This window comes from Myotis lucifugus, unplaced genomic scaffold, assembly GCF_000147115.1.
Source record: "Myotis lucifugus unplaced genomic scaffold, Myoluc2.0 scaffold_163, whole genome shotgun sequence".
Classification (NCBI taxonomy): Eukaryota; Metazoa; Chordata; class Mammalia; order Chiroptera; family Vespertilionidae; genus Myotis; species Myotis lucifugus.
The window spans coordinates 1,711,815-1,739,632 of record NW_005871211.1 but is presented as its reverse complement, the minus strand read 5'-3'; the positions used below and the strand labels follow the sequence as shown (position 1 = coordinate 1,739,632).

Below are 27,818 nucleotides of genomic sequence, written 5' to 3'. Positions count from 1 at the left end.
TATTTTTGCAGAATATTTTAGATTTATTGGACAATGACTCTTTATCTGTAGACTATGTTAAAATTAATCTTATGTGATAAATAATTCAGTTGGATTACAAGACCGTGGTTATGAACTCTGTGATATAATATCTATCTTGTAGAGTGGAGATGGCAGTGACTGGGAGTCAGGGGAACATGGCTGAGAGGGATAAGTACAAACATCACCTAGCTGAGTGGTTTTAGACAATCACTTACCTTCCCAATATTTTTCTTTTCTCTTCCAGCTCTAACACTTCATGATGAGCATCTTGGTATTTTGGGCTTTTCTTAAATGTAAATGAAACTGTGCCGTTTATGTGTGAGATTAGTAACTCACTAAATAACAAAAAAAATGAAAGGGTGAAACAAGCTTACATTTGCATGCAAGCAGAAAGTTACTCATTTCACTTCTCTTTCTTTCCCACTCCACCCCCACTCATCTCATATAGCTACTTGGCTAAGGAAATAGAAGCCATCTACTAAGTGTTTACAACTTGCAGAACATTGAGTTAAATACAGAGGATTCAACAGTCAATGGAGGGAAATGTTCTCTGATCTCATGGGGATTTTGATTGACCAGAGAAGATGGAAAATTAGACAAATAATCACAATAATATGTAGTGAGGGCTATGACATAATGCCACAGTTGTCTTGCAAATTCTTGATTCTAAATAAGGCCTCATTTCTACGTATCATTGAGCATGTGTGATCCAGATGCATTATGGGAACATCTCCTCCTTAGTGTCATTTTCATATTTCCCCTAAATGTTTACCCAAAGTGACTGCTTCTAACTATATGCAGCTTTAATTTCCCTGGGGGTCTGGTCTCTGTGTGAGAAAGGCAGTTACAATGAACTCATGTACAAATGTTGTGGGGGGAGGAAATCAAGTGCTCGTGTAATTGACACAGAAAAGTAGAATCGCAAAATCACTCTGATCCGCACTTCCTGTAATCTCTCCTGTAGGACATCTCCTTGGCCTCTCCCATGACGATTCCAAATTCTGTGAAGAGAACTTTGGCTCCACAGAAGATAAGCGCTTAATGTCCTCCATCCTAACCAGCATCGATGCATCCAAGCCCTGGTCCAAATGTGCCTCAGCCACCATCACAGAATTCCTGGACGATGGCCACGGTAGGTATTGTCAAGGACAACAGAGGCTCAGAAACAAAACTTAGGATTATTACGAGTTTTCCTTCATGATATCCTCATGACATTCACCTCACCCTCTAAGACAATGGATGTTTAGAGAGTGTGAAGGGAAAAAGAAGCAAGAGAACTGACTGTCTGTTGGGCTATCATGCCAACATCCTTGGTGGCATTATAGCCATGATATTTTTGCTTTTGAATTGAAAAGTTCAAAAGAGAAGCAATGTGGGAGACCACACAGAAGGCCTAGCTCGTGGCCTGAAAGCCTGGCTTTTATTCCTTCTTTCACCACTGGCTTCCTGTGAGAATGCTGGCAGACATCTTATATCCCTGCTATTAATACAACTCGCAGGATTACTTGTTACATGCCTATTATAGGGGTGTGGTTCAGGTGTAGGTGACAATTCTGTCAGATTCTCTTTATGGCAACAGAAAGCCAGGAAAGGAAGCACTTTAGGTTTGCATTCACTGGATGAGTTTGATTTCATCCTGATGGCAGATTCTCCTGAAAAGTGGAGTAAAAACTGAAGAACAGAAATAGAAAATCCATCTGAATGGTGGGAAAATACTTCAAGAACTTCAAACGAAAATCTTTGGCTTTCTCATTCAGATACAGTTCAAGAGCACAGCATGCTTTATTAAATTCTGTAAACCTAAGACTAGTGAATTTTATGAAAACACTAAGGAAATAACAGTTTTTATAAATAAATTCTGACCCATAAGTAATCTGAAACAAGAAGTTGCAAATTTCCTAGCATTCCTTATTATTTTAAAATACTGGAAACACTGGAGAATAGGCTCATTAGAGTTGAAAGAGAACTTCAGAGACCACTTAGTTCAAGTTTCTCATTTTACAGAAAAGGACATATTCTCATTTCTTGTGGCTTTTTTTCCTCTTAAAATTTGTCTCTTTGTAAAACTCATGGTTGAATTGAATATGACAGAAATTGTTGAGCATAATGATTGTCCATAAATTTAACTTATAATGATTGCTTCAAAGTTGGATAAAGAGAATCTGTAATAACTGCTTTTTCCTAGTTCCACAAAGTTAGGGTTTAATATTTTTGTAATTTCTTAGTGAGCTCACCATCTTCAACTTTGACTCCATAATGTCAAAACAATTAAAAATTTAATTTTTTTTCAGACAAAAATAAATTCTGTTCCATGTCCTTTGGTGGCTTATAGGCAAAATCTGTTCATTAACTCATTTTTTTTGCTCTGTTAGTGGAAATGCTTTATCCACTTGGGAATTTTAGAATTTCCTATTTCTGAATATAGTCCATGCCCAACTTGGTTTAAAATTTTCCTCAATACAAAATACATGTTCTTTGTTCATTGAAAGGACATCTCAATATCTCAAAGATATAAGATAATACTAAGAATCAATGAACTAGGCTTTTCCTTTAGATTAATAATAAAGTGGTAATTTTCTGTTTAGCTCAGTTTACAATGTTGATTAAATATTGATAAACTCCCAAAATTAATCTTTATTTAATTATCTGCCTGTCTACATGGATCAAGTGAATGTCTAGTAAAGTCCCTCATGGGTGGAATCGTTTTTCTTTCTTTCTTTCTTTCTTTTTCTTTCTTTCTTTCTTTCTTTCTTTCTTTCTTTCTTTCTTTCTTTCTTTCTTCCTTCCTTCCTTCCTTCCTTCCTTCCTTTCTTCCTTCCTTTCTTTCTTTTGTTCTTGCAAGTGCCTTTAAAATATATATATATATATATATATATATATATAATTGATTTCAGAGAGGAAGGGAGAGGAAGAGAGAGATAGAAATGTCAATGATGAAAGAGAATCATTGATTGGTTGCCTCCTGCATGCCTCACACTGAGGTTAGAGCCTGCAACCCAGGCATGTGCCCTGACTGGGAATCGAACTGTGTGACCTCTTGGTTCATAGCTCGACACTCAAGCTCTGAGCCATGCCAGCCGGGCATGTATTCTCTAATCTTACTATTGCTTTTGCTGGGATTTTTTTCTCAGGCTTTCTGAAAATGAAATCACATTAATATTTTATTTCAGCATCACACGTTACACATTCCAAAATGTTGAGTTAAACTTTGAATCACTAAATGGGTGGATTTAGTTGCTAAGGCAGCAAATACTTATGGCTAAAATGGGACCAAATTTTTTTCCCTGTGCAAGTATTAGGTCAGTTAATTACAATGCTGTGCAGAATTTTATTTCTTATTACCATAATTTTGGAATGATTCATTTATTTCACATTTGTGGAATCCATGATCTTACTTTCTGTGCAGTAAATATGCTTTTAGTATTATCTTCATATTTTAATATTACTTCTGTATTTAAAAGAGTCCATACTCAGATTTGTTAAATTTTTGCAACTAATTTACATGTTTTATATATCTCTATGTCTATTCCAAAGGATCTCATGGGATATAACAACCAAGAACATATTTTTAGTGGAAACAGACCTACTTCACTTGCAATGATAAAGTCTTATCTGAATTTCTCATTTGTATGTTAAATAACTAAATTCATTTCCCTAAATTGAATTTTGATAGCAAATTCTCTTAGTTGATTTATTCATTTCATGAAGTTTAGACTCTCACTTTTAAATATATTGGTTAGGCAATCTTGCGTTTTAACAACAAAGCCTTTTTCAGTAGCCTATAATGAATCAAGTAATTTCAGAATAAGGAGAGAAAAAAAAGGTCCTATGATACAATGGCAAAGCTTTCAACTATGTGCATTTCAAAATAGCATGCAGAGCAGTGCTCTCTGTAAATGTGAATTCAAATAATATAATAACTTTTAAATTGCAACCTGGAAAACTGACTTAAGTGGAAGTGTGGCAGTCGGAACTAGTAAATGCAATTTCCAGATGATTGAGATTCTGACACTTCCACTTCAGAGCTTAGGAGAGAACCAAGAAGAAAGTTGAAGTCCAAGACAATGGAAAAACAAACAAATAAACAGACACATCTTTGTCAGAAGGCTGAACTGATATAATGAAATCATATCATAAAATCCTTTCACTTTACTTATAGAGAGCTACTCAGGCGTCCCATCAGAGCCCACTTATTTATATTTAGTAGAAATAATTATTTTTTCTCTTTTTCTTTTTAAAAAAATATATGGTTTTTATTGATTTTAGAGAGGAAGGGAGAAGGACAGAGATAGAAACATCAATGATGAGAGGGAATCATTGATCACCTGCCTCCTGCACACTACCCACCAGGGATCAAGCCACAACCCAGGCAAGTGCCTGGACCAGGAATCAAACCATGACCACCTCATTCATAGGTCGACACTCAACCACTGAGCCATGCTGGCCAAGCTACTATTTTTTGTTCTAATTTTCTTGGCCACCAAAAATTTTAAGCAATAATATAATCATGGCGGGGGTGGGGTGCACTTCAGACAGGTAAACTGGAAGCAATAAATGATGTCATCCTATATAACAAAAGCTCAGTGACCAAAACGGTGGAATGACCAGAACGACCAGAGACCAGAATGACCACGGCCCCTTGCCCCACCTGGCCCCACCCCCCAGGGAGCAGTTAGGGGCGATCAGGCAGGCAGGCGAGTGGTTAGGGGCAATCAGGCAGGCAGGCAGAGACAGTTAGGATTAGGCAGGCAGGCAGGTGAGCAATTAGGAGCCAGCGGTCCCAGATTGGGAGAGGTATGTCCGAGGGGTCCCGATTGGAGAGAGTGCAGGTCGTGCTGAGGGAACCACTCCCCCATGCACAAATTTCGTGCACTGAGCCTCTAGTTTGACAATAAGGGAGAAACCAGAAAGCTGTAAGATGTGGTCCTAAAACATTTAAAGCTTAGAGGTCTGGCACCATTTTGCCAAAAGTAAAAAACCCTATCCTACCAGCAAGATTCGTGAAAGTACCTCTGTATTTCAGCAGGATACAAAAATTGATACTCCTTTATTTTAAGAGGATTAAATTTTGACACCAATATAAAGGCAGCAAAGCAACTGCTGTTTTAAATAGATATTCTCACAAAATTTATACAATTTTTAGATGGTGCCTAAGGAATTTATTATCTGGAAAAATCTATTTATGGCTAAAAAAATAGCTCACCTGTCTCCCTCCAGCAGTGCTGGAGAAATGAGGTCTTAGAGTGTGATTACATTCAAATCATTTGCTTTATTTTTAAAATTATTAGCCATAAGTAGCCAGACATTTATAGCACTCAACCATTGCCAAATTAAAATTCATTAATACTGAGTGTTTCCTGATTTAGTTCCAACAAGAACTATGTAGCAATTCGGTTATGGTTGAAAGTCAGTATGCACACTTGAAAATAACTGTGCCTGCAGATTTGTGATTCAGAAAAGGAGAAGCCATATCTCATGGGGATCCCCAGCCCCCACCAACCTGGCCGAGATACTTGTAGACATTCTGCCGTGTTTATACAAGTTAGCTCCAGGCAAGCTGGCTAGGAGTGTGATCCTCAAAAATAAAGGGAAGCACTGGCAGAGAAATTGTGCAGTGAAAGCAGGTTATTGAATTTCCTTTCTTAAATGCTCTGTAACCTTGAAGCCAGAAACAATAGCTCAACCCCCACTGTATCCCTAAGTCTCAGGGCCAGGTGATGAGAAAGGCCGCCACCTAAGTACTAGTAGCCACAGCTCAAGTACTACACCCATGACACAGGCTGCCCAGGAAAACCGATAGACAGCTTTGAAACATTAACCTGGAGCATATTTGAAGATCTCATTTACAGTCACTTACTGAACCACAGACTTTTGGAGATAAAATGGTATTAGAAAAATCAATTGCAGAAATCCCTTGTAAATATAGACGATAAAGCTAGTAATATGATCTTAATGCTCAATTTCTTTTCATCTCGATCCAAATGTATTGGCATAAAGTTGTTTATAACATCCTCATTATGTTTTTAATATCTAGTGCCTCTGTACTTATATCCTGTTATTTTTTTGTTTGTTTCTAAGTTCTTTTTTTAAAAATGTTTTTATTGATTTTAGAGAGGCAGGGAAAGAGAGATACAAAAAGTGATGAAAGAGAAACATCATCAATGGGCTGCCTCCCGCATGCCTCCTACTGGAGATTGAGAGAAACCTGGGCATGTGCCCTGACCCCTGACCAGGAATGGAACCAGTGACTTATTGGTTCATGGGTCAGCATTAAACCACTGAGCTACACCAGTCAGGCTAGGCTCTTTTTTTAATTTAAATATAGTTGCTATACAATATCATGTTAGTTTCAGGTGCACAATATAATGATTCGACATTCATATACCTTTTAGAAACCATCATTTATATGCACCAAATGTTAAAACAAAAGAAAGAAAGAAAAGAGGGAGGGAGAAAAAGGAGGGAGAAAGGAAAAAGCAACTTGGCAGTTTGTGGAACACAGCAAACAGACCTAATGTGGGCAGCCAAGCCCAGATAGGATTTCAGACAAAGGTAAATTAAAAAATGCATTAAGTAAATGTAAAAAAGTGGCTGAGAATAAAAGTAAAAATGAGCAAGAAAAGTCAACAGTAGACTGAATGCTTTTAGAGGTTAACATGAATGATACTAAAAGTTTGATCAATTCCTCTTTCACCCCTCCCCCAAAACGTACACAATTATTAAGATGGAAAATCTATATCCAATCCACTATTACTGAGATTTTAAATATTTGTACTGTGAGATTCAGAATAAGGCTTTTTATTTTGTATTGTTCTGTGGCACAGTCTACCATTTGGTAGAGATTCCTGTACCTATTTTATAGCTAAAGGATCTAATTCAACAAATAGATGAAATCGACAGACTGTACATTTCAGAGTAAAAAGAAAGGAATGCAGCATCAAATCCTAATGTTGAGAACATCAGAGTAATACATTAATGGCAATTCTGAAATAAGTCACTTTAAGCAAGTAAAGGTCATCCCCCGGTGACCTCTACCTGAAAACCATGCAGCAGAGATACCAACTTTTTCATAGCAAAACAAATGTGTTGTTCATTTTCAAAATTCATCCTTTGGTATTAAGCGTTATAAAGAGATGTCACCTCTTGAACTTGCCTTTGTGTAAGCTGATTTCAAACTGTTTGCATTATACATTTCTTTTCACTCATCATCTACCAGTGAGGTATAAAGGATGTCGGTGACTGCATGTCCACAGAGAGGTGGGGAGTTATTTTGGCTGGAGCCATACCAGGTAGACCATTGCCACAGGCACCCACACATGTAAAGACTTCCCAGCTAATATTTAGTTACCCAGTCTTATGGTCTGTGCTTTTTAGTAAAATTAAAATGTTTTTTTTAAAGCAGTACTTTTGAAGAATTGGAAAGCATTCTTGCTGTCTCAGAGATCCGTGGACATTCTCCTAACATCAGCAATCTGTTGAGCTTTTCCTGGTTTACACAATGCTCTTTCTATGTAGCAATGAAGATAGGCTTTCCAGGGGGTTCCAAAGGGCCCAATCTTCCTCCGTCTCCTAAACAAAGCTTCGTGGGGTTTTACTATCATTCTTTCCTATTGACTTGATGTTGATGTTTTTCTTTTAACTTGATGTTTTTCTCCCCAAGTTCTCTTTGGCTGGGTACTTCTTTTTTAATGCTTTTTCTGGCTTGCCTTAAGAAGTTTTACCTCTTCAAACATTCTGGCCCAGAAGTTAAATAGGAACTTTGCTCTTTATTCATTTTCATATAATGCCTCCATCACAGATTGACACATTCTAAGGTATTCACTTTGAAGAAATGTGAGTGTAGTAGTTGTAAAAACATTTGCAGTATATTTAGAATGTGCTGAGTATTTAATTTCTCGGTGGAAAGTAGGATTTAAATATCTCTATTTTGTTGAACAAAAAGAATAACTCGAATATATCTAAATGGTTGTTACATATGCTGGACATGATAGCAACTACCATTGTTTTGTATTTTTCTGGTGGCCTCTTATATCTCTTGTAGCTAATTTTACCCTTACGGTGTCACAGTGAAAAGAGAAACATTTCACAGAGCTTGAAAATAAATTAGGGAGAGGTTAACTAAGTTGGCCAAGAACACTCAGCCCTTAGTGTTTTGCCAGAGTTAGACTTTAGACCTGGTGTTTCTACCAGGAGGCACAATACCCACCATTTAAAGGATCCCTACCTGTGCTTGCCCTTCAGCAATAAAATCAGAAAAATCCATCCACATGCAAAGCAGAAGTAAGTTGGTAAATGATGAGGAGACAGTAGAGTCTGTTTGGCAGAGTTCTTATGAGGATTAAATAAACTAATACATTTAAGTAGCTGAGAATAGTGTAAATGTGTAAGAAATCTTTGTTATTTTTAGTGCTCTTAATCATCAGTAAGTAAATTCTAAAATCAAGTAAATAAAAAAATACAGAAAATGGTGAGTAATGTGCATGCACCCAAATCATGGGAGATCATTAATGATATTACTCCCTGAGCAGGGATTCTTAGGGAAGCGTGTTGCAGGTAGGTTCCAGCTTCTGAGATTGCATCATTCACGTGGAGCGCTGGCTTCTATTGACCCCCAGCTCACTATATACTCCCCATATTACTCTGTAATAAGGGCACCAACTTGTTGGGGGGCAGACACATGCCAAACAACAAATACGAATTACATTAAAAACTGACACAAAGGGGAAAAACGGGAGGAGAAGAGTAAAAGTTGGGTCTCAGCCCAAATCATCGAAGATTATTTCTCGATTTCTCCCCCTCCTCCTTTATTCTGTGACTCTTGAAAGCCCTTTATTCCAAGTCTTATCAGTCTGGGAGAAATACGTTATTTAGTCTATTTCTTTCACTTTATTGGGAGGCCTTGAAGGCTGGATCGGGGTTATTTTTCCGTTTTCCCAGTATCTAGTATGTTTACTAGGACATTGTAGGTGCTCACCAAATACGTTGGGCATCATACCCATTATCATTGTTCTCAGTGAGTGCAAGAATGAAGGAGGGATCCACTTGTTTATTATTTATGGAGTTAATGAGAAGGGACAAGGGAAGGCACATGAGGAAGAGAGAAGTTGAAAGTGGACAATGGGGTATAAATAGAGTGCCAAGGGCACACTATTTCTTACTGTTGTAAATGTTTATATGTTGTTGTTGCTGTTATGTCCATTATTTTATTTCCTCTAGATCTATCCCAGTTTCTTTTTTAAAATATGTATATATTTTTATTGATTTCAGAGAGGAAGGGAGAGAGAGAGAGATAGAAACATCAATGATGAGAGAGAATCATTGATTGGCTGCCTCCTGCACTCCCCACACTGGGGAATCGAGCCCACAACCCAACCTCCTGGTTCATAGGTTGACGCTCAACCACTGAGCCATGCCTGCCAGCCAGGCAATCCAGTTTCTTTTAGTCTCTTAGCACAATGGCTATTTTCACAACTAATTATTACAAACTGTGTTTATTCAATCATGCCACTGCTATCATTATAGATACCCCAGAGTCAATACATTACATGGAGGCACCCAGCCTCACACCCAGGGAGTCCCTTCCCAACAGCATCACACTGCAGATCTGTGGGTGCATCATGTTTCAACATCAGCTGGAGCACTTCATCTTTTAAATATATTTTTATTGATTTCAGAGAGAAAGGGACAGGGAAAGAGAGATAGAAATATCAATGATGAGAGAGAATCGGCTGCCTCCTGCACCCTCCCCCCCAATGAGGAATGAGCCCACAACCAGGGCATGTGCCCTTGACCAGAATCAAACCTAGGACCCCTCAGTCTGCAGGCCGACGTTCTATCCTTTGAGCCAAACCTGCTAGGGCTGGAGCACTTCATCTTTAGATCCGTGACTTTAGTTTAAAACCTACACACGGAGCAGTGGTCAATCTTGGTTATTCTTTCAGGTAACTGTTTGCTAGACCTGCCTCGCAAGCAGATCCTGGGCCCCGAAGAGCTCCCGGGACAGACCTACGATGCCACCCAGCAGTGCAACCTGACCTTCGGGCCCGAGTACTCGGTGTGCCCGGGCATGGACGTCTGCGCCCGCCTCTGGTGCGCCGTGGTGCGCCAGGGCCAGATGGTGTGTCTGACCAAGAAGCTGCCCGCCGTGGAAGGGACCCCGTGTGGGAAAGGGAGGATCTGCCTGCAGGGCAAGTGTGTGGACAAAACCAAGAAAAAATATTATTCGGTAAGTGGTTTTCCTGCCACGCGATGCCTGGAGACCCGAGACCTGGAGCACGTTCCCCTGACATGTGTGGGGCTGTCAGCAGGAGGCTTCATTTCCTAGTTAAACTGTGTTTTCTTGAGAGAGCTATTTCCTGCTTCCTCCTTTAACCACAGCAGCCAGGTCCAGCCATGGAAAAACTGGAGGAAATGCAGGCCACAGGTGCTCTGCCAGGTTATGTCCGGTGACAAATAAGGGTGCAGCCCAGATTCTACCTGCCTGAGACCCAGTACGGCCCACTGTGGGGAAGTTTACTTTCAGGCTTCTCTTAGCCATGTTATGAGACGGCATTTTTTGAATTCATTAAGGAAATAGCAATAGACCTGACACATGGTCCTCACACATACTCGGGAAGAGCCAAAATCGCCCTGCTTCCCCTGCTTAGCAAGTTCATCTATCTTTAGCAGCTAAAGCAGCCCACACCTGCTCCAGGGACACACTCCTCCCTGCTCCCCTACCCCCCAATAGTCCACCTTTATGTCAGCAACTTACACCTTCATTTTTTTAAAGAGGAAACTCTCTTGTTGCCTTCCCCTTTTATTTATTGTTTTATATTTTTTTATTGATTTCAGAGAGGAAGGGAGAAGGAGAGAGAAATAGAAACATCAGTGATGAGAGAGAATCATTGATCAGCTGCTTCCTGCATGCCCCAGACTGGGGATTGAGCCCGCAACCTGAGTATATGCCCTGACCGGGAATCGAACCGTGACCTCCTGGTTCATAGGTCGACACTCAACCACTGAGCCACGCCAGCCAGGCTGCCACCTTCATTTTTAAGGCCCAAAGTTTCTGTTGACACTCACCCACAGTCCCTAGAACAGCGGTTTTCAGCCTTTTTCATCTCCCGGCACATATACACTAATTACTAAACTTCTGTGGCACAACATATTTTTTTCTCTATCTGACCAAAAAAAAAAAAAGGGTATATTTTTTCCCTGTTCTTAAATTTTATTTATTTTTCATTGTTGACACTATTACAGATGTCCTCCATCCCCCCCCAACTTTGTCCACCTCCACTCAGCCCCTGCCCCCCTCATCTGGCCTTCACCACACTGTTGTCAATGTCCATGGACTAGGCATATATGTTCTTTGGTTAATCCCTTCACCTTCTTTCATCCCGTCCGTCCCAACACCCTCCCCTCTGACAACTGTCAGCCTGTTCCCTGTATCCACGTCTCATACCAGACGGCTATTATTGTGTTGGCTGTTGCCATGTTTTATTTGACAATCTAAGGGAAAAGAGTCCACCCCTGACTAAATAGGCAGGTGTTGCATGTTTTAAAACTTCTTATAGCATGCCAGTTGCAGATGGCTGCCCCAGAAGAATGTTGCCATATGCATGTGACCTGTATCTTCAAAGGCTAACACCTTCTCAGATCCCCTGACACAGGCAGCCCGCGGATGTTCTTCACAAGTCCCCTCCACAAAGGAGTTCGTAATATTCTTCCTTTTAGAGTAGCAGCTTCCTTGCTGCAATGTTTCCAGAGTAATAGGCCTGGGGTGTCATGACAGGGCTCTTTGTTTCCCGGGATGTGTGTGCATGTGGTGTGGGTGCACCTCAATATCCGCCACATTTCCTCTCTAAACCCAGAGACCCTAATCTAGTTAGGAATTCAGCCACCCCCAGGTCAAGTACATGGATGCATGTGGCAGAGGGTCTGTCACAGACAGGATGTGTGATGCCAGAGGCACTGAGAACTTTCGTGCAAAAGAGGGAGAACAGATACACAAGCGTGAGGAACCCACACTGGTGCCATGCAAAATCTTTAGCATCATACCTTTTGTTAAAGGTGCGAGATCAGAGTGGATACAAAGTCAAGCGGGGTTCAGGGGTGATTGACAGAAATGTGCAGTGTCGGGATGCGTCAGTTAAAATGGTCAGAGAAACCAGGTGGTCATTCTTGCAGTGGGCTAAGTGCTTAGGATGATGCACTCAGAACCTCTAATGCCAGAGAGAGGGGAAGCAGAGAAGGTGAATTGCTTAGAATCAGAAACACGTTGTAATTCCAGAACATTCACTGACAATTTAACTCTAAATGAAGTGTCCATCGTCATATATGCAAGTGATGTCCAAATGTACATTTGAATGTTTTTTTCCCTTCTGAGTTAACATGTCTTCTGTTTTCTATTTCAGACATCAAGCCATGGCAACTGGGGGTCCTGGGGGTCCTGGGGCCAGTGTTCCCGCTCATGTGGGGGAGGAGTCCAATTTGCCTATCGCCACTGCAATAACCCAGCACCCAGAAACAGTGGCCGCTACTGCACAGGAAAGAGGGCCATCTACCGATCCTGCAGTGTTATGCCCTGCCCTGCAAATGGTACGCCGCTCCCAGGTGTCAGCAACCATCATGTGTCACCTGCAAATCCTATTCTAACAGTAATGGACAGGGCTAGAATAGCCTATTCTAGCTATTCTGGTGAAATAGCCTATTCATCTTGTACTTCATCGTTCTACCAGTGTGCAAATCAGTAACAACTACATGAGTGATTTTTTAAATTATTATTATAAACATTTGAGTATCCAGGAAGTTGAAAGAAAGCAATTGCTATTTTCAACTCCATGTATAGATAAAAGTCTTTCGACACTGGTATGTAAAGAGGCTCTGAAAGAAAACAGCCTCTTCTTAAAATTATTTAAATGCACAAGAATGTATGTGAGTTTCGGAACAGTAGAGTAATAATGTGACATGTCTGTTTTTTAGGTAAATCTTTTCGTCATGAGCAGTGTGAGGCCAAAAACGGATATCAGTCTGATGCCAAAGGAGTCAAAACATTTGTGGAATGGGTTCCCAAGTACGCCGGCGTCCTGCCGGGGGACGTGTGCAAGCTGACCTGCAGGGCCAAGGGCACCGGCTACTATGTGGTGTTTTCTCCAAAGGTAAGTAACTGTCCAGACATAATAGGCATCATTGGTGGAAATCATTTGGTAGAAGGAAGCCTACAGATACCAACTGTAAACAGTCATTATTTGAGGGGGGGGGGGGCTAAATATAGAAGGACTTTATTTTCATCTCTATAATTTCTATCTTCAAACTTTATACAATGAGTAAAAAATTTTTATAAACAGAACCAGTACATGTTTTAAAAGCTGTTTTTGAAAAGGGTAACTCATCAAGTCAGGTCAGATGCTACCTTAAGTTCAAAATAGCCTTGAAAACAGCTGGTATTTCCAAGGCACGTTTGTAAAGGGGACTATATAGCAAGAAAGCTTTTCTATCCCTTTATCATTTACTTAAGAATTTTGGTAGTGATTCATGAAGATAGTCCTCAAGATTATTGTCTCTGAACTAGACTTTTAAATGCCTTGCACTCTTAGTATGAATCAATGTCCCTCTACTTGTACACATAATATATGAGTGTGGAATTATCCCTTATTTTTCACTGAAGAACATTTTCTAAATTACTGCAGCTTTACTTCTCACAATCAATATTATGCAGCAATTTATCTAATACTGTTTATCTAATTTGCAAACAGATGCTACATTCATTATTTTTTAATTTTTTTCAGTAACAGTTACATTAATATTATTTTGTATTAGTTGCAGGTATACATCATAGTGGTTAGACAATCACATACTTTACAAAGTGTTTCCCCTGATATTTCCAGTACCCAGCTGGCACTATACATAGTTATTGACTATATTCCTTATGCCGTATGTTACATCCCCACGATTATTTTGAAACTACCAATCTGTACTTCTTCATCCCTTCACAGCAGATGCTACATTTAAATCCACCTCTGTACCTGACCTTCAGATATTTCTGACACATTATTGAAAAATAAGTTCATGTCTAACTAATGTAATTTAAAACTATATTTTTTATTTCAAAAAAATACATTTTCATTTTTAAAAATAGTACAGGGAAATAAAAACAAAAACATCACCTGGAAATATAGCCAACTAGACAGCAGTTAACCTGCTGAAGTATACCCTACTTCAGTATATACACACACATGTATGAAGACTTTTGTATATTCACAAATATAAAATCTCTCTCTCTCTCTCTCTCTCTCTCTCTCTATATATATATATATATATATATATATATATATATATATATGATATGTTATTTATCTACACTCACATGCACAAACCACAAGTAGTTCATGCACATCCTATTTTATAACTAGCTTTATGAATATACTAGAGACCTGGTGTACGAATTCTGCATGGGTGGGGTCCGGCTGGACCGCCCCTATGGGGGCCCATCGGGCTGTGCCAGTGGGAGGGAGGGGCCACAGGTGATTGGGCAGCTGGCCCTGCCCTAATCGGAGTGTTGGGGGCTGTTCAGAGGCAGAGCCAGCTGGGGGGAGGGGCTGCGAGTGGTTGGCCAGCCAGCCCCACCCCTGATCGGGGTGTTGGAGGCCGATTGGGGGCCAGGCCAGGCGGGGGGGGGGGAGGGGTTGCAATCAGGGCCCAGATCAGGCTGGTTGGCTGCTGCACTGGTTGTTCTGGTCATTCTGATTGTTCTGGTTATTCTGCCATTATTCCAGTTGCTGGGCTTTTATATAGTCATTTTCTTCTAGTAAGTAGTTCTCAGTGACTTCCCCAGATCCCTTTTCCTACACTAATTTGTTTGTCTCAATTTCAGCATCTGTCAGTTTGACACACCAGGGACTGTTTTCCAACCATTACATGGTTTTGAAGGAGGCCAGGTTTAGGTTTTCAGATTTACTGCTATGTTAATAATTATGTGACAAAGAAAGATCTCCTGCTCATATTCTGCTCTTGAAGCAAGTGACAGTCCCACAGGCTGAGTGGAAAGATCACTTCACTCAGGGTAATAAGGAGAGGCTGTACAATGGGAACGTGATATGCATAGAGAAATGGAGATGAATACCTTGGGTGTCTCAACACATTGGGAGTTAAGCTCAAGAGAGAAAGTGTATAACTGAGACTTATCTCAGATCTTCTGCCAACATGTAAATGATTTTTCAGTTAGATGCTCCTGAAAACTATAGTTTTTTGGTTCTTTGTTTATTTCTCAATGTACTATCTATTCCAATCAAACTCAAAACCCACCAATTAGAATGTGGTCTTTTACCAAAGAAATCTAGTACGTGGGCACAAGTACTGCCCACTGCTAACGTGTTTCTCCCATGCAGGTGACCGATGGAACGGAATGTAGGCCGTACAGTAATTCCGTCTGCGTCCGGGGGAAATGTGTGCGGACTGGCTGTGATGGCATCATTGGCTCAAAGCTGCAGTATGACAAGTGTGGAGTGTGTGGAGGAGACAACTCCAGTTGCACGAAGATTATTGGAACCTTCAACAAAAAAAGGTAATGTGATGGAACAATTACCCGTATGTGAATTGAATGAAGCTTTAGACTCTTGCAAATTGATAAAGGAGGACTCATGTTACATCATGAACTAGCTAAGGCAGGAGGGCTAGCAGGGCTCTAACACATTACGAATATGAGAAGGGAAAAGAGGAGATGAAAAAATTTCTCCCCAGTGGAAACTCATGGCGCCTCTGGAAGCAGGTGAGCTGCGGTGGCCATGAGGTCAAGGTCTTGCAGTATGAAAACTGAAAGAAAAGGCAATGACATTGCACTTGAGCCATATCCTGCAGGTCTGTCATTCCTGAACCATAATGTAGAGAAGGATGGCTGGTTTCGTTCTCACCTGCTCTTCTTTCCTTTTTACAAGCCCATTCTCGTTGGGCTGTATTTTTCTTGAGAAAACATTTCTTATTGAAAAAGTTAAGTTAATTGCTGTGGTATAGACAACAGTCCCATTTTAACTTTCCTGGTTTCAGCTGACTCGATAAAGAGTAATGTCTGCTTCCTGCTTCTTCTTATGGTCCTTGATTATACTCTTGCTTTAAATATGTAAGTTTTTAAAGTACCAATTTCTGGCATAAAATATTACACTATCAGCTAGGATGGCTGAGTCAGCTAAAGGGTCTGCTGGATGCAGGATTGTTTTTCTTCTTCACTAGAACACTCTTATCCTGAGTGCAATTGGGAAAGCATGCCTATTGTCTTCAGGTATGTGCTGTGTTGTCTTTAACTGGAGAGTGATAGGCAAACAAATGAACAATAAGGTTTTATTAAAGCAAGTGTGTGCCATGTAAAAAATTATCTTTGATATGAAAAAAGTTTGTATGGCTGAAGAATTTATTCTGAATTAATATATGCATTGCTATTCCTATTTTCTGGTGATATAATTATTCCTCTAATTGTGTTGGGCCATCTAGGTTGAAAAACCTGCAAGTCTAATTATATCCTGCATTTTTATACATTTCAAAGGTGCAAGACACCTTAAAAATGATCAAGTCTAGCCCTAGCTGGTTTGTGTCATGGATAGAACATCGGCCTGCGGACTAAAGGGTCCCAGGTTTAATTCTGGCCAAGGGCACATGCCCCAGGTTGTGGCTCAATCCCCAGTAGGGGGCGTGCAGGAGGCAGTCAATCAATGATTCTCTCTCATCATTGATGTTTCTATCTGCCTCTTCTCTCTGAAATCAATAAATTAAAAATAAAATTTAAAAAATAGATTAAAAAAATGGTCAAGTCTAACCCTTTTTTTTTTCTTTAAAATGAGGGAACTGGGACTCTGAAAATGTAGGATTTACCCAATTTTACATGGTTGGTGAATGCCAGAGTAGAGACTATAACTTAGGTCATAGGATGCACAGGCCATTTGTTCAAATGAAAATAAGAAGGAAGGAAAGAAGGAGGGAATAAAGGGAGGAAGGAAGGAAGGAAGGAAGGAAGGAAGGAAGGAAGGAAGGAAGGAAGGAAGGGAGGGAGGGAGGGAGGGAGGGAGAGAGGGAAAGAAATTCAGGAACCAAATGAGAAATAACATATTTTTAAATATACCTTATGTCCTATATGTTATATATTCTTCCTATATAAACTTATAAACTACTTTTTGAGTGCTAAATTTAATGTTTTAAGTTTTTTGTAATGACAATCAATGTCTGCATATTTGACATAACATAAAAAGATGAGTTTCATGATGCCAATAGGTGGAGTGCAACATGACCAATTACAGATTGCTTTGACCAAGATGATATTATGTGATACAAATGGCCTGTTTAAGTCTCCCAAATACATCATCTTGGCCTGGTGTGATTTATTAAATAAACATTGATCTTGGGGCTGGAATATTTGCACTCAAGCTCTGGCTCAGTGACTCACTAGCCATGTGACCCTAGAAGAGACACTAAATTTCTTTACTATAGAACTCCTGACAGTAGAATGGAAATGATACTAATTATCTTGCAAATTATTATTGCTTTGAGGATCAAGGGAGGCGATGCATATTAAAATATTTCATCAAGTTCAAACCTCTTCAGGAATATGACCCTACTCTTAATTCTACCCTCTTTCAGTTCTCCTCACATCAGCAAATGCCAACTCAATCCTTCTACAGCTTAGGTGCAAAAGCTTGAAGTCATCCTTTACTCCGCATTTTCTCTCTCACCCCACATTCATCCATCAGCGTGTCCTGTCAGTCCCACTTCCAACATATATCCAGCATTTGGTTGCCCCTCACCACCACCAAGATCACTGCCACCCCAATCCAGTGATCATTGCCTCTTTCCTGGACCAACTCATCAGTCTTCCCATGGGTCTCCAGGCCCCTTGCCCTTCGAGCCTCTTCTCCCAGAGCAGGGAGAGCCTTCATTTGTTACATGTCAGACCATGACATTCCTTGGCTCAACACCCTCCCACGGATTCTATTTCACTGTTTTGTAACTTACAAGGTCCTAAAAGTTTTGGCCCTGCCCCATTTTGCATCTCTTCTATACCACCCCTTCTCTGGCTCTGCTCCACCCTCACTGGACTTCCTGAAGCTTCTCAAACATGGCAAGCGGATGAGTGTGCACTGTGTCCTCTGCCTGGAACCCATTTCCCCAATTAATGAGCCATGCTTCTCCTAAGAAGCCCTGTAGATGTCTGTCAGATGTCACCTCCCCAGGTAGTGGCTGTCCTAAATGAAAACCTCCATCCCCATCGTTACCTTCTTACCCTGCTCTGTGTTTCTTCACAGCTCTTATCAGTAGATACTGTCACATATTTTGTTTGCGGGGAGGATCCGGGGATCTGACTGCCCCTCACTGGAACGTCACTGCCATGACAGCATGCCTAGTATGGACGATGAATCTGTTCCCCTATAACACGCACTGTTCTGAGTGCTGTGGACCTAGCCCTGCACCAAACCAGAGTCCCTTGTCCTGCCTGCCATACTTCCCAATTGTTAAATGAAAACAACTGCATTCATTCATGGTAGCCAGGGGAGATGCTTGATGTCCAAAGTTAAATGATGTCCAGCACGGTGTAAAGAAAATGAAAGAGTACGAAGAGAATTGTATTTTACCAAGGCACCAAGAAATCACGGCACTAATTCGTGTACTTGTCTCGTGAGCTTAGTTTGGAAACCTGTTGCAATGCTGACAGTTCCCAGTGATTCTCATGAATATGACACAGGCTGTAAAGAATGGGATTAAAAACAAACAAACTCTCCTACCTGATCCCCTTACCTTTCCCTCTTTATCTCCTTTATACCATGCCTGGTATCTGAATATAACCAGAACTTATTTTCATTTCATTGTTATAATATACAAATGGCAGAGGTAAGGGTTATATGCATGGGGAGATGATGTAAGGAGCACAGATTCAGGGTCAGGAGGCCTGGATTTTAAACCCAGCACTACCATGAAATCAGTGCTGGAGTGAAATTGTTCAAATGCTATAATAAATGCTCACTTGCTATGCTTTTTACATAAGACATCTCCAGCAGCCCTCCTAGCTTTTTTTGTGAAGCCACTGCAGGTTTACATATCATCTCTACAAAAAAGTCCTGTAATGAAGTATAATCCAAAGTGTATTACAAAAATAAAAATAATGGCTCAAGTTGAATGGACAAGCAGCATCATCAGCATTGCATCTTCTGTCTTCAACACAGAAGCTCTGACACCTATTTGCCAGTCACTATAGACCAGATGCCCAGGAGATGGGAGCTTCCCGGGGGAGGAGCCTCCTTTCCAATTCAGAAAAAAAAAATTCAGGGGGAAACACAGGTGGAGTTTTAGTGTATGAATCAGTTGCCCCAACAATCTGAACATGAGTAAGAATTTGAAAGTAAATAATTAAATTTTACACCCATTAGTCAAACTGCACAAGCAATTTACTTATCTCTATTCAAATAACTAGGAAAGTAAAACAAAGGGACACCTTGCTATGAAACTACTTATAGAGGCAAAGATTTGGACAATAGATGACTCCCTCTCTCTGGGATAGCTCCTTGTTGCTTAATTAGCATTTCTTTCTTAGCATCTGCCACTAGCTTATGGGGATTAGCACCATTTATGCCTTTGCCCATTTCTCTGGACCGATAATGGATCTTTGGCAACCTATCTTTCTTGCCCCCACCATAAAGCCTCACTCACTCTATCAGGATGCTTCATGGACACTAAGCATTTGGGGAAATTTGCTCAGGCATTAAAGATTCTTTTTTTTTCTTTTGATGATACTCGTAAGCAGTGGTCACCCAGTGAATCCAGAGTTCTAGTAGAAAGGGAAGCAGAGCCTCCACCCTGTCTCTAGTCTGTGAAACTCATTCCCCAACTAATCTGCACATTTGGAACAACGTGAGGGGCTCCAGGTCACTGCTGCCTCTGTCCTGTCCTGAAGGGCAGAGATTGAACTGGTCTGAGGCCTGGGGATTGACATTTTTTAAAGATCCCCAAGTGATTCTGATATGTAAACAAGTTAATTTAAAGATTTCTAGGAGATTGAGGGCAGATTTTTGTGAGTTTGTGTTTACATTTATCCCAGGTTGTTCCAGAAGAGTATCCAGGAGCTTTGTAAAGATGACAGGATTTAATAAGGATGTGTTATGTTTTGTAAATTTTTAAGTGCAGTGAGTATACATTTTTAAAACAAAGGCAGGTTTTAAAGGTTTCATTTAGGATAGCCACTACCTGACATTACCCTAATTGTGAACATCAATTCTATTTTTTTAAAGAAAATTAAATTTTATTTATTTTTCTGTTAATCTTCACCAGAGGGTATTTTTTCCATTGATTTTTAGAGAGAGTGGAAGGGAGGGGGAGAGAAAGAGAGAAACATTGATGTGAGAGAGACACATCGATTGGTTGCCTCCTGTTCACACCCCAGCTGGGACTGGGGATTGAACCTGCAACCCAGGTACATGCCCTTGACCAGAATCCAACCCGAGGCACTTCAGTGCACGGGCTGATGCTCTAACCACTGAGAAACACCAGCCAGGGCAAAAAAATAATAATTTTTGAAACCAATTTTAAAGTAAACTCTTAAATACATTGAAACTTTGTGTTACCCTAAGGTAAGATTTTTTCTAAGGTAAGACTTTTAGAGAATCTCTTTTGGTTTATCCGTTTATTAAGTGTTTGTTTCTTTTTCTCTCTCCCTCTCTCTTTCCGTCTCCCCTGTGGACATTCCTGCTTCCAGTAAGGGTTACACTGACGTTGTGAGGATCCCCGAAGGGGCAACGCACATAAAAGTCCGACAGTTCAAAGCCAAAGACCAGACCAGATTCACTGCCTACTTAGCCCTGAAGAAGAAAAACGGTGAGTACCTCATCAACGGCAAGTACATGATCTCCACTTCGGAAACCATCGTCGACCTCAACGGAACGGTCATGAACTACAGCGGCTGGAGCCACCGGGACGACTTCTTGCACGGGATGGGCTACGCCGCCACCAAGGAAATTCTCATCGTGCAGATTCTTGCGACAGACCCGACGAAAGCACTCGATGTCCGTTACAGCTTTTTTGTTCCCAAGAAGTCCACGCTGAAAGGAAACTCTGTGACTAACCACGGCAGCAATAAAGTGGGCTCGCACGCCCCGCAGCTGCAGTGGGTGACGGGCCCGTGGCTCGCCTGCTCTCGGTCCTGTGACACGGGCTGGCACACCCGGACGGTGCAGTGCCAGGATGGGAACCGCAAATTAGCGAAGGGATGTCTTCTCTCCCAGAGGCCTTCCGCGTTTAAGCAGTGTCTGCTCAAGAAATGCTAGCCTGCGGGCCTGCTCTGATGCAGAGCTAACTGGATGAGTCATCGCCCATCAGTCCTGGTGGGCAGGAGGTCCGCCTCGGGCACAGAAGGTCACGCTTCAGAGTCATTGCCAGCAGGGGTCCAATTATGGGCAGAATCTGCGACAGACGACGGTGTGCACCATGTCGTGGGACAGTGGCGACCCCGGAATACAGAAAAAACTCGGGAGCTGGTCAACATCCCCTGGGCCTACGAGAATGAACAAACATGATGAATGTAGAATCAGGCGACATTTGAAGAAGGCAGAACAAGAGTCTCCCCCTTGTCACCTACCTCTTACAGAATGTCTTCAAAGGCACTGTAGTCATTTTCACCCACAATACACAGTAGCTTCTTTTTACTGTTTGTAAATACATTCTCCCTTGGTATGTCACTTTATATCACTTGGTTCTATTAAAAAATATATATGTACATATATATATATATTTCTATAAAAAAAAAAAAGTGCTTGACCAAAGTAGGTCTGCAGCTATTTCAACTCCTTCCAGTTTCTGGAAAGAGCTGTGGATGTTTTACTGGAAATTTAAGACCTTGCTGCTGTTTTAATAAGACTTAGTAAACTTTCAGACAACAGGAGATCACATTTTAGTCAAAAATCATTTTGACGGCAAGCATCTTCTAGAAATTCCGAAAAGGAAAAGGATCTCAGTGTATCTAGTCATTTAAATACATACACGGGTCCATCTGCTTAAACATTTGATGGCCTGTATTTTTTTCAGGCAGACAGCCAAATTATTGCATCATTAGGTTGTAGAAATAGTGTTTGCGTGTGTGTATGTTATTGGTATTCACGAGTCTAAAAATTAGTTCCCTCCTGTTAGAATTTAAAAGGAGGAAAAAATCACACTCCACCATATTTTCCATGTATATTTTCACAATTGCTTTCCCTTTCCGTGGCTCTCATCTGGTATCTCACAATGTGTAATATATATGAAATACACCCAGCAAAGAGTTTTCTAATCACATTCAGCACTCTCACTACTGGTATGCCTCTTACCAGCAAGCCTTTAAAAATGTGTTTGTTTTTGCGTATTTGTTTTGTTCAAAGGTTGGGTGAGATCGTCAAGGTTTTCTACTTCTTGTTGACTTAGTTTAATAGGAATATTAAAGATCACTTGGTAGTTAGCTACATCTAGAAGTGATTACCATTAATGTGGCTAGTGCAAAAAAAAAAGTGGTTATTAATAAGACTGTTTCCACACCATATAGGCAATAATTTCTTGCATTTAAAAAAAAATCCAAGTATACTGATATTGCACTTAAGATTTTTCCCAATTGGAAAGCATTTGGTTGTACAAGTACGTGTTTAAGTGATGAAATATGATGATTTTTGAGAAGTGTGTTGCTTTTATTTTCATAGCCTGTCTAGACAGGTTGTAAGTTTTAATAGTTAGACATGGAAAATTTTTGCAATCAGATGCCAGGAATCTCTTTTTAGATAGTAAACTGTATCCCTTCACCCCATAGCTCAGAAAATCTGAAGTGTTTCATTTCATTTGGATTTTGTTTTCTTTGTGAAATATCACAAAGCCAATTGTTTTTATAAAATTGTATAATAATAATACCAAATGTGCCTATTGTGAAGATTTGCATATAAGGATATTAGGGGACCATTGTTTGAGTTCCCTTAAGCTCATGAGAGTTTATTTTTATTATAAGATATTTTTAATATAAAATAATTATGTAATTCATCTTGCTACATCACATTCATTTCAGTGGGTCTCACTGTTTTAAGTATTTTCTTAAGAAATTATTTGGTAGAAGAAATAATTATTTTACAAAACTGATCGCCATCATTTGGATTTTTATAAACTGACTTTGCTTTAGATGTGGTAATATTTTCTTAATAAATTATCAGTTGGAGAAATGAGGCCTATACAAGCCAGGTAACCTACATTTGATGGAGGTCAACCAGATATCAGGGACAGGGAACAAAACTATTCAGAGTAGTCAGGAAAAAAATTAAAATCACACTGACCATTTGACTATGCAGAGAGAATTATTAGAGAGGCCAACATTATTTTTTACAAATTTCAAAATAATTTTAATCAAGTAATTCAATTTTGACAAAGTTTGATTTTATCTTTTGTGGGTATATTGACGGCAACATTAAAAGATAATTGAAGAGCAAACATGATTGTCTCCTACTCTGCTTGTCTATACTGGATTCATAGATTTTTAATACGATTTATCAATGATTCATTTCCCCCCAAATAATGAACTTTTACACTTTTGATTTGAACAATCCTAGAAAGCTTAGAATGAATAAACCACTATTCCATGATTTTAAGGAAGTTTCTTTATTTTATTTTTTTGGTGTTTATTTTTTGTTGTTGTTTTGTTTTTACATGAGTATCAATAGATTGACTAAGGAATGTATGTCTAAACTCCTGATATAAGTGATATAGACTGGAAACTGAAGTCAGATAAATTGAGTGTTTGATGGATATAAGGAATGATAAGCAAAGGGAAAATCCTCTATAACACAACCTAGTTCAGTCCAGTTTGACTTAGGACTATTCCTTTCACTTATGGCAGTTGCATATTGAATAAAGAATCTGGGATTCGTGATGCTAGAGGCTGCTTCCTAAAAAAGTTTGTCTGAAAATGCTCAGATTAGTAAGAACTTAACCTCACTCATAAACTAAACAGTCCAGATTAAGTTTTATTAAATAAAAGGTAGCCCAGAAAAAAAAATAGCATTTATTTCTTCTAGAACAGTAAAGGTCAAATTAAGCCCTGCCTTGTTTTTTAGGGACTTAAGGGCATTGGTTGAATTTATTCAACGAATTCAATTTACTTTGCCTTCCTGTGGAAACAGTTTTATCACATTAAACTAAGAATTAAGGGATTAATCACAAACAAACAAAGTTGCAGCACTGAAAAAAAAGTAATTTATTGTTTTTGCAACTGGTATGTGAATTTGTGTGATAAAATTATTTATTCTTATTTAACAAAAATATGTGCAAATTCTATATTTAAAATGTTTTGCTGTTGTCCTCTTTTTTAATTTATGCTTCATGTTTGTGTATGAAGTACACTTTGTGAGTTTACATAATATACAGCACTGTTTGCTTTTGTATTTTTTTACAGAGAGCTTTCTGTGTGAAACAGGTGTATATGTATATATTCCTCATGCCTCTTTATTCTGATACTATAGCTTTCCTTTCTAAGAACATTAATTTAATATTTCATGACCAGTAGTGTTCATTAGTTGTAGTTATATTAACAAGTCTTTTGGGTTCCATAAATACTGATTTTTCCAAGTCAAAAATAAAAACAAACACTTATTTAAGTAACTTTGGTCCAAGTTTTAAACTTGGGTACATAGATAACCTGGAAGCTTCCCACTGAAGCTGAGACACAGTTGAGAATCAGGTCTATCATTTCACTGATAAACCTGGACAAAGAGTTGTTGATGAAAGTTGTATACACACAACCTCCAAGTGATATCAATGATAATAAAACCAAATATTGCCTTTTGCTGCTTTAAAAATTAATATCACTTAGTCTCTAGAATCTATAGATTCTGTAGATGAGAGTAAATAAATTGGATTTAATTGACTCCACTGTTAGCAGTCCTAACTGGTTCTACAAATATGGGGTCTAATTTGATAAAGGGTGACGTTTTACTCCTACCAATGTCTCTCATGGAGTGATAACAGGGCTTGGGACAGGCAGGGACCTCTCAGGTCACATCAGCTTACCCCTGACTATGACTTCACAGTCTGGTCACAGCAATAAGGCAAAGCATCCTTGGACACACAATTGACCAGATCAAGCTCTGGCTCTAATGTTTTTCCCATTGACTCCTTCCATATTATCAGGGACATTTGTTGTGGTTTAGATGAGGATAGCAGCCAAATTTAACAAAGCTCAGGACTTGTGCCATGACTTAAAGTTCACTGTTTGTGAAATAAGATTGAATGTGATAATGACCAAATTTTGCTGATAGTTTGTGGCTGAGTGTGAAATCTCATTGGCAGGATTGGTGAATACTACCACCCTATTTATAATTAAACTTGAGACCATAAGAATACCTTATATTTTTAACATTTCAAAGCTACAAAATAAATGAATAACCATGAGTACAGAAATGAGGATCCAAAGCTGTAATAGAACCAAGTTCTGGGTCAAGGTGATCTATCATTTAGACACGCAGAAAAGGAACTTGGATGTTTTCTCTATTATTTTTTTTCATTCACCAACAACCTGTCGTTTTAGATTGTCTAACAAGTAGATCAACTTAACTCACTAGTCCACTGGAAAAAAAAGCAGTCTTTCTAAGAGCTTCCTGCTAGCAGGAACTACAGAAATGACTTCTCAAGTTATATCATCATGAAACACATCAATCGATAACTCATAATTGTGTTCTGGTCAATTAATGTATGGGAACATAATGAAATTAAACCCATGCATTAGTGAAATAATACAAAGAAATAGACATGGTGTTCAATACAGATTTTGTGGAAAAATACATATTTTGTTAGAAGATGCTGATTTTACAAGAGAATAGGATTGAAATGTATGTGCTAGCTAACACAGTTAATTGCACCTTCCTGATATACTAGCACTTTAGCAATAAGTCTGCTGTTTGTGGTCTTTGTGCCATAGCTCCAACTGGTCCATGCAGACAGTCATAGGTGGATGAAAAAGCAATAGTGGCCCCTCTCCCTATAAGGCACTGTCACATCAGAGTGAACCAAGTCTAACACTGTGAGAAAACTGTGATTTAGAAATAAAACAGGGCATTCTCTTTTTTTTCCATTTTCCTTTGGCACATCTAATAAACAATGATAATTTTCTATCGAGGTGCTAACATCTTCAGTGATCAACTATCAAATGTGGTATTTCTGAGTTACTATTTTATTCTACGTGATGTTTCAGTTTTCAAGAAAGAACTAAGTTTTGTTTTGGCTTTTCTGTTTTTGTCAAGGCTGGGCATACCTTGATACTCAAAGTTAAGGGAGTTGCATCTAATGGTCATTCTGATCAGCAGGGTACAGTGACACAAGCTGTATGTACATCGAAGATGTTTCGGGTGACATCAAAACTTGAAGAGTAGCAAGCTGGAGGAGCTGACTTTTAGAAGTCATGTTTCATCCTTTACTAAGACATCAGAATTCGTCTAAAACATTCCTTTTCAACACACTTATTTGGTTCTTAGACACAAACAAATGTCTATGTATATTTGACCTGACTTTGTTTAAGCTTTGCAACATTTTTCGTCTATAGTAAACACTTAGCTGCTGTATCTCAGTCTTTGCTTTAATAATTCACAACATATTAGAAACACTCCGCCCCACACCGAGAGCATATTGAGACAAGAGCACGCTCTGTGTACTTTGTGAGACTAGACTTTTGACTAAGAAATGCCTAGTCCTCTGGATGGTGTGTTTGCATTATACATTAAGCATGACATAAATGTCGGAGTTGACAAACACTGCTTACATGTTAGTATCACATATTTGTCAGAGAAAATCATGCACATGCTTTGTAAATAGATTGCCGATAACTAAACAGGTTGTAGAAATATGTTCAATTTGATGTGAGCAGTGGCACAAATATTTGATTTCTGTATTCAAGTCTGTGAATATATTCAGGTAATAAATCTAAGTAGGTAGAGCTGAGTATTTTTAATTCTTGAAAGGTGCTTGCAAGATAGAATAAAACATTGAAGATTTACATGTATATAAGCAGTAAAATGCAAACTGCTTATGAGCCCTGTTTTTCCAGAAGTAATGACATCTTTCTGTAAATATAATGCAGTTGAAAAAGCAAAAAATCTTTGACATCTAAGACAGATCTCATTTAAAATGTCTCTTCAGCTTTGGCAAATGTCAAACCGGAATCGACTATTGAAAGCATTACTGTGCCCTATAGCCTGCATTCCACAACAGCTCTGTTATTCGGGTAAAGCACTTGAACTGAGTCATTTGGGACCTATACTGTAATATTTTTCATGGAGGAACAATATCCTATTTTGTAAAGCATTTCCCTATGTGTGACTTCAAACTGTAAAATTAAACATTGGCTTTGTGGTTTCAGTGAGCATAATAAATGTAAACTGTAAACTAGGGTAAAGTATGTACTGCATATAATATGTTTTAGAGCTGGAAACTATTGTCCATTTATTTTAAATATTCTTATAATAGCAGTAGAACCCAGCTAGGTCTTAAGGAAGTTCTAGGCTTTCTATAATTTCTACCATCCCTCATCCACTTCAGCACAGACAAGTAATACTTTCTCTGTCTTTAAGTACTATGGAACTATTGCTTCAAGTCTTCTTACCAGGCTGCCATCTCCTAAGTCTTTCTAGTATCAAAATGTTGGTATTTAATTAAAAGAGCAAGCAACATAATCTACCTGGATCACCTACTTTTTTAAAGGTACACTTTTTCTAGCTATGCATGAATAGAAATTCAAAAAGAATTGACATTCGCTAGTAAAACCCTATTTATTACCACAAATATGTGGTATTAGG

At 39.3% G+C, this 27,818-nt stretch overlaps 1 protein-coding gene across 1 annotated transcript in view; it reads left to right on the top strand.

The window, feature by feature from the left end:
• ADAMTS5 (ADAM metallopeptidase with thrombospondin type 1 motif 5) overlaps positions 1 to 27,418 on the top strand; it is a 48,984-nt gene extending 21,566 nt beyond the window's left edge. The window contains exons 4-9 of the mRNA XM_014461927.2: positions 986 to 1,153; positions 9,963 to 10,246; positions 12,417 to 12,600; positions 12,985 to 13,160; positions 15,390 to 15,565; positions 20,729 to 27,418. Coding sequence (XP_014317413.2) covers positions 986 to 1,153; positions 9,963 to 10,246; positions 12,417 to 12,600; positions 12,985 to 13,160; positions 15,390 to 15,565; positions 20,729 to 21,296 — 1,556 coding nt within the window. The 3' untranslated portion in view covers positions 21,297 to 27,418. The remainder of the gene's footprint in view (positions 1 to 985; positions 1,154 to 9,962; positions 10,247 to 12,416; positions 12,601 to 12,984; positions 13,161 to 15,389; positions 15,566 to 20,728) is intronic.
• Positions 27,419 to 27,818: the final 400 nt, after the last annotated feature.